Source organism: Malus sylvestris, chromosome 6 (genome assembly GCF_916048215.2).
Source record: "Malus sylvestris chromosome 6, drMalSylv7.2, whole genome shotgun sequence".
NCBI classification, from domain to species: Eukaryota; Viridiplantae; Streptophyta; class Magnoliopsida; order Rosales; family Rosaceae; genus Malus; species Malus sylvestris.
This window is the reverse complement of record NC_062265.1, coordinates 9,231,961-9,239,827: the sequence shown is the minus strand read 5'-3', so window position 1 is coordinate 9,239,827 and position 7,867 is coordinate 9,231,961. Positions and strand designations below refer to the sequence as shown.

General features: G+C 35.0%; 1 protein-coding gene across 1 annotated transcript; it reads right to left on the bottom strand.

Annotated features, from left to right (window-relative positions):
• Positions 1–2,528: 2,528 nt before the first annotated feature.
• Positions 2,529–7,512, bottom strand: LOC126626630 (vesicle-associated protein 1-2-like). Its single transcript, XM_050296008.1, has 9 exons — positions 6,526–7,512; positions 6,335–6,405; positions 5,846–5,927; positions 5,638–5,753; positions 5,380–5,544; positions 5,239–5,286; positions 3,929–4,006; positions 3,016–3,122; positions 2,529–2,880 (listed from the first exon to the last, which is right to left on the bottom strand). Exons 1-9 carry the CDS (start codon positions 6,575–6,577, stop codon positions 2,793–2,795), a joined length of 807 nt encoding a protein of 268 aa, XP_050151965.1. The 5' UTR covers positions 6,578–7,512; the 3' UTR covers positions 2,529–2,792.
• Positions 7,513–7,867: the final 355 nt, after the last annotated feature.

The following is a 7,867-nucleotide window of genomic DNA, read 5'->3' as shown; positions in this document are numbered from 1 at the left end:
GAATGTTTGTAATGAGTTGATGTAATGGGTGTAGTGGGTGGATGTTTGGTAATGAGTGAATGTAATGGGTGTAGTGGATGGATGTTTGGAGTTGTAGGTCAACACACTTGCACACACACATGTTGATTTCTAGCCCTCAAATCTTCAAAAACGTCCATCCTCATGTCTCCATGCTTGCACTATCCAATCTTGGTTCAAAAATGCTCTAAAATGCTCCAAAATGCACTTTCTTGCCAACTTTGTTATTATGACCTATAAACACACGAAAATAGCTTAAAATACATAATTAACTAAGAAATAACAACACAAATGCACAAGAACAAGCTAACTAAGTCGCATAAATATGCTCCTATCATATATATATATATATATATATATATATATATATATATATATATATATATATTTGGGAATACTATGTTATAGTTGAATTTTGATTGCATCATGGCATATTCATATGTATATTACCTGCACATAATCTTTGTAAATGCTTGGAAGCGCGAAGGTGAACTCAGGACACCCAGGTAAGTTCAAGTGAGTTTATGGTATTAGTTGACATGATGGGGTTATGGCATGACTATATTATGTCTTAAGCAACCCTGACATTATCGTACGGGTTACTCATGAATCGTACATGTTATGTTGAGATGCATTGAGAGCTCATAAACTTGCATCCCGGTGTTAGTGCTCCCGCCCGTGGCCAAGGCACAGTCCTTCACGTGATGTTCACCTCCCGCACCTTAAGCTCACCTTGGATCCAAGGTAGGTGCACAGTCATGTCGTACAGACCACTATAGGTGGTTCCGACTCGTAGGTGACCCATGATTATTCGCACAGTCTTCACGTGATCATAGCACTTGAGCGTATTTATTTACACCCAATCTTGTCGTACTGACCACTTTAGGTGGTTCCAACTCATGTGCAGGTATATTTATTAAGCTATGGATAAGTCGTACGGGTCACTAGAGGTGACTCCGACTTATGAGCTAGCATATGTGATGAAAATGTTATGAGCTAGCATATGTGATGAATATGTGATGTGCTAGCATATGTGATGAATATGTGATGAGCTAGCATATGTGATGTATATGTGATGAGCTAGCATATGTGATGAGATATGTGATAAGCTAGTATATGTGATGAAATATGTGATGGACTAGTATATGTGATGAGATATTAGTAAGTCATACAGGTCACCATAGGTCACCATAGTATGAGTTATTAATCACATGATCATTTGATATTGCTGACGAGATGCTGTGTTGTGGTATATTTATGATATTTCTGGAAATTATACAGGTGTTGTAGCGAGGGGTTATAATGTTTTTATATGGTTTCTATTAAAATTTTATTTATAGGGCCACTCACCCTTGTCTTGTCTTCACCCTCCAGGTTTTATTAGCTGAGCTTTCTTATTGTCGAAGATTCGTGGCGATTCTTAGTATTGGAGATTATTTCGAGGGTACGATTCTTAATTCACTCTTCTGTATTTACTTATGCTCTAACGTCACGTGTGAAGTGGGTTCATTCCTACTCACCAATGCACTCTGGTATTTAGGCACTCTTAGGTTTAAATTTATTCATTTTTTTTTCCACATCATCACACTTTATGGATTCGTTACCTTCCAGGTATCAGCAAACATAGCTCGATTCGGAGTCCTAGTGGACATTTTGGGTCAGGTGTGTCATTTTGCGTTACTGATTATTATCATAGACAAGTTTTATGAGACCTACTCCTATATGCACTCCGTATTTGAGACTCGTGTTTGCTACTTATGTCGACTAGACGATACGACTTTATCAACCGCTTCTACATTTGCTTGAAGATCTTATGCACCAACTACTTGAGTATTTACACACTCAAAGGAGTGTTGTAGTTATATTCCTATATATATGTAGATATATATATAGGAAACCTATGTAATCTACAAGATTCTTTCCTATTGGTTTTTGGAATACTTGTAGGTCAAATAAAACCTATGATGATCAATTTAAACCAAAGCACAAGATATGAGTCCCTCCCTCCCTGCCTGTGCTGCACCGCCTCCTATTTCCTTCACTACAAATAGGTCGCAACAACGGCAAGAATATATAGTTCTTTTTTAATAAACGAATAGCATTAGTAGTTTAGATAGTTGTTAGGAAGAAGGAGAATTAGTGGGTGTCAAGAATATATGGCAAGTACTAAATAGTAATGAAATTAAGATGAAAAACACCCAATGAAAGCATTTCCTTTGGATGATTATTGTTCTAGAACGTACGTACGACGTGGAATGCTTGAGCTCCTTCTTGGTTGCATTTTCTAGTTTCTACAATAATAATTAGATTGTATCCAAAAAGATGGTACTTGTTTGAAATTAGTAACAACTTAGAGAAGAAAATAACGCATTCCTTATTTTTAAGCAAAATGATGTTCTTATCATCTATTTATACCGTGATAATAACATCCCTAAAACCGAAATGGTTAAATTCTATTTACAGATCCAATTGTCTACCAGATTAATTAACATAGATGGCTACTAACAAAATTAAACAAGCACCAATAGTATAAAACAACCAAACTTGTGTTTTACATCACAGTGAGATGTATAAATTATTGGAATAGGATACTATCCGGATCCTATTTGTGAGGATCCCGGAGATCACTTTATGTCCGCTCATAAAGTGATCCCAGAATCCTCACAAAGAGGAACCGGAGAGGAACCTCATCCTAAATTATTAACCATCAAAGATACAGTTAACCAAAATCTCTCACGTCGAACCACAAAAGAAACAAAGTGAAATAATCCCTTTTAAGTTGCAAAAAGAATGTAAGCTTTCCGAAGATCAGTCCCACACGCTAATCTAGAGTTCCAGCACCTAAGATCGATCAAGACCCACCTAAACAAGTTTCGAAACATTAGCAACGCTAACTAAAAATGAGCCACCCTCCCCCTCCTTAATTTCTCCCTTTCACCATCATTCTTCAATGACTAAGAAGGGAACAATTTGACAGCAGATTAACAGAGTGCTTACGACTTCTTCATGAGATAACCCAAAAGTAATCCAATTAAGCCAATAATAATGAGGAAAAGGATTGAAACGCCACCACGACTTTTGCTCCCTTGACGCTTCAAGAGTTCCTACACAATAACTTAGTAAGTAAAACGCAACAATATTTTGGAAGCAAGAGAGTTAACAATCCGATACAGTGAAATCCATGGAAGAAACAGTGCAAAGCCTTTTTCATCTTTACTATGAACATGATTAAGGTAGAAGAGTAAAAATCAAAGAAATAACAACTGTCTTCACATTGCTTCGGAAACAACCTTATTAACGAGTTCAGCTAAAATAAACCAATCTACCCTCAGACTTCTTATCAAGATTCAAGACCTAGTACCCACATTAGTGAGTGGCTAATTCATCTACTCTTGGTGCGCATTTTATCAAATAAAACATATATCAGAAATCATATCAGAAACTGTCAAAAACTAAATTGAAGAATTTCTGTACTGCATAAATTTGGAAGGGAAAAGGTGAGGATGACACGGTGAATTTATAGAGCTGCTAGATTTTCTATTGATATCGTTAGAATATACAACAAAACTTTTGGGAGTAGGGGTCACCAACATACTTTAACATCTACTGGGGGCTCTAGTGGTGGAGAGAGACACATATGAGGGATAGTCTTCGAATATATATATCTTACTGGATCACATCCTAACAGCTTAAGCTTCTGGGAACAGTCAACAGGAATGAACGAAGTAAAACCATAATTACATCCCACTTTATGATAGACCAATTATGACCATTGCAAATTGGAACTATATAATCACTATGGCATATGTTTTCGAGGATAAATATGCATACACAAGGGTGAGAAGGTAAAGAAAAAGGGTAAAGAAGAGAACAAAAACAATTCCATTAAAGTTGCATACTAAGCCCTCACCAGCTCTTGACGAAGCCTGTTACTTCGTTGATTTGCTTTATTCTTTTCCTCTGTCAATTTCAAAATAAGTGATCTTGCCTGCAATTTTAAAAGTAAACGTATATAAGAAGCAGCACTGCAAGCACCACTAGTTATGTGGTAGACTACTACTTAGGGAGATATCTTGTGTAGACAGATTGCAATATTGGTAACTTTGGGAAGAAGGTAAAACACAAAAGAAGCTGTCTAAATGAAAAAAAAATATACATACTCTTTCATTTGCAAGAAATGGTAAGAGTTTTTACCCCCATTCAAATCATAAAATAGTTAAGATTTCTGATATGTTTATGATGCTTTGAGATCCCGCAACCAGATATCAAGGGCAGTCAATGAGCAAGAAAACACTAGTCATCCAAGGAACAATCAGGATAAACTAAAACATGGAATCTGGAAACATCCACAATTTATGGACAAGCCTCAAATTCAGGGAAGGCTAAGCCATGGAAGGTGACAGAATGAGGGACAAAAACCATGATATTTCAAGTCCTTTCTCAAATGATGGGCTAATCCTAATTCAGAACATGTCAACCGTAGTTTTCTTTGTAACACTATACATATACTTATGTGTAAGAAACGAAGTTACCAAAAACAGACCATGAACACTCAACTGCATTTTTCAAGGTAAACGAAAACAAACCAAACGCTTGTTATTTTTATTCATCACTTAAGGCACTCGGCTCTATAGATTATTATAAGCCATTAAGAACATAAAAAACGTTAAAGAGCACATCCCATACCAAAATTCTGAAAGTATACAAATGCAAAACCTAATAAAAGAAAAAGAAAATACCTTGGTACAACATGCACTGTTATATCATACAAAAGAACTCAAATTCCGTGTAGAGCCAACATTTGACCAACATTCACAATATAAAATGAATCACACTGTAAAAGGATTTCACTTAAGATATAATTTTAGTATAATACAGCACAGATTTGAAGAAGAAGAGAGGTTCACCAAAAATTATCAGGCTAGACAAATTGTATTTGACTCCACATCAAACCCATTAGCCAATAAAAAAAAAAAAAACAAAGATACTAAATGTTCGCTTGAAGTTTATTGACATGCTTACTAGTTAAAACCAACTTTCAATTTTTGTAGTAAATTCTTACACGGTCTTGGTCATAATTAATAATAAAAGTTAAATAAACAGATAATGTAACAAACATCTGGCCTAACAACATCATATCAGACTTTCTGAAAAACAAATAAGAAAAATTCAGAAACTGGATAAGGTATAAGACACATATACTCAGACATGATGTTGTACCTCTGCAGATCTCTCCTGAGGTTCAAGCTCAGTAAATGCTTTTGCAGCCTGTAATCATCAACAAACAGCATGCCGGTCAATATCTTTTTGCTGACTGAAGACAAAAAAACTTTCGGATAGTCTCATAACTCGAGTACTCACATTGGAAAACTCAGAACTGTTCACATTTTTATTCTCTGTAGCAGAAACCCTAGGTGAAGACCCTTCTTCTGAACCTTCTGGAACCGGAGAAGGGGGTTGAGGTGGAGGAACATATACCACTCTCAATTTGCACTCCTCAACCACATGTCCCGCCTCTTTATTGAACTACACAGAGCCAATTCCACAATGAATAAAACTCAGCATAAGTACACAAAACATCAGTGCTAAATTGCTAACAACATTCTGTAATATAACTACCACTTCAGGAGTAACATCCTTTGTCGTTGCACCATCGTTAGTTTTTACACTCTGGAGGAGGAACTTGTCCTTACATTGCATGTCCGGAGGAGCCTCTTTTTGGGCTTGCATTGTAACTATATTGCAACAAACAAATAATATTTAAAGAAACCGATGATGTATATTATGAACCTATGTATCACAGAAACAAATAATAATTAGTATGCACCTATAACATGACATGTGGATCGAGGCAAGACAACTCCGGTGTTCGGACGAACACAATACTTCTTCGGGTTCGTAGTTTTGACCTGAACATAATCAAATAAATATCCAACCTCCAAAGCAAAACTAGAAACTTCACAAACTAAATTCAAATTCTACCAGCCTCCTGGCATTATCAAAATACAGATAAAATTCAAAACCCCATTCGAATTACAGATTTGATGTTGTACGAATTACAAAAACACGTAAATATTTTTAAAAAATAACACAAATTTAAGTACAACCAAGTGGAAACAGTAATTTTTCAGGTTCCAAAAAGAAAAGCAAATTATATAATCATCACATTCTTAGTGCTCTCCTTTTTCCTACATTTTCCCAACAACCAAGAGTGTATATTACAATATATCCATACATATATACATGTGTATATATATATGTGTGTGTGTGTGTGTATGTATACAGATAAACAAAAGGAAAAACAAAAGAGGCTGACCTTGAAGGCGACGTAGCTATCGGTCTTATTCGAGAGCTGGAGCGAACAGGAGATCTGCTTCTTCAACTCGACTGGAGAAATTTGAAAACAAAAACAAAAAACGCAAATTGAAAACAGAAACGAAACCACAACATGCAAATTTCTGGAAACGAAAAACAGATCGAAAGAGAAAGAGAGCGTGTTATACTGACAGGGGAACTTGAGCTCCAGAGGCTCGATGCTGAGGAGCTCGCCTGTGCTCATCGGATTCGATCGATTCGATTGCAAAAAATTGGTGGAGTTGGAATTAATTTGGAAACAAAAACGAAAACAGATATTAGGCGGAGAGATCGAGAGAGATTGGGAAATCGGAAGAATATGATTGTGATTTGTGAATTAATAATTTATGAGTTGGGAAGTTTTTTTTTTTTTTTTTTTTTCCTGAAAGAAATTACTTTTGTTTTTATTATTACTTTTTTATTTTGAACTTTGATGAGAATGTTTTTAAAATGATTGAAAGCGTTTTTGGTGAAAATATTTTTAAAATTATTTTTTAATAAAGATGCAAGTAAATTTTGAGAAAGCACTTTAAATGCTTTTGAAACCCAAAAATATTTTCACTAAAAACGTTTTTAATCATTTTAAAAGCACATTCAAATGAACTTTAAGTCTCACAGTAGACTAGCAATAATGTTGTGGTTCAAATTCGATTTTGACAAAAATTGAGTCAAATGTGTGTTGAACATAAAAGATTTTTCAGTGTGTCTGGAACATGAGATGGTACACCATATGTTATTGTTCAAAGAAATGGATAATTAAAAATTAAATTTTTCTGCACTTATATAATATGTTACGGACCATCCCATATTACGAGCATACTAATACAATTCATTGAACATTACGCTCTCTCATTCCCCATTTAATGATCTGTATCAGTCAATGTTACTATAAGTATTGATCGTTAAGTTTAATTTATACAACTGTTAAATTTTAAAATTTTAATTTTATTATTTATATTTTATTTTGGACAATGCTACGTACTTTTATAAAAGCATTCCCTCTCTTTCTTTCCATGTCTTTTTATTTTGTTTTATTTTTTATGATCCATTTATTTGGATTTTTTATGGGATGTGTGATACTATAATTTTAGGCTTGGCTGTTGGTTTGCTGTCCATGCATATTATTTGATATGTCACATTTAATATCTCTCTCTCTCTCTCTCTCTCTCTCTCTCTCTCTCTCTCTCTCTCTCTCTCTCATGCAGCATTTTACGTGTATACAAAATTACAAAGGTCATGGCTAGAAAGAGCATGAAAAAAAAAAAACATTTATCTCAGTGGGAATACATAACGCATGAATCTGGATGAAGTAGTGCTTTGCTTTGTGGAAACGTCATTAGACTTGTATGGGTACTTAATTCCCTTAACGATCCTCTATATGGTTGTATTACGATCCCACAATTTGTTAAAATTCAATATGAAAAGATATGTTTTCTCTAACAAGAAATTATTATCGAGGATGCCCCATGCTATATGTAACGATGCAATAGGCACC

Excerpts from the sequence above, each read along its gene's own strand:
- LOC126626630 (XM_050296008.1), bottom strand. The coding sequence starts at position 6,577 with ATGAGCACAGGCGAGCTCCTCAGCATCGAGCCTCTGGAGCTCAAGTTC. Across the intron at positions 5,754-5,845 it reads ATCCACATGTCATGTTATAG|TTACAATGCAAGCCCAAAAA; the intron begins GTGCATACTAAT and ends GTTGCAATATAG. Across the intron at positions 3,123-3,928 it reads ACAGGCTTCGTCAAGAGCTG|GAACTCTTGAAGCGTCAAGG; the intron begins GTGAGGGCTTAG and ends GTTATTGTGTAG.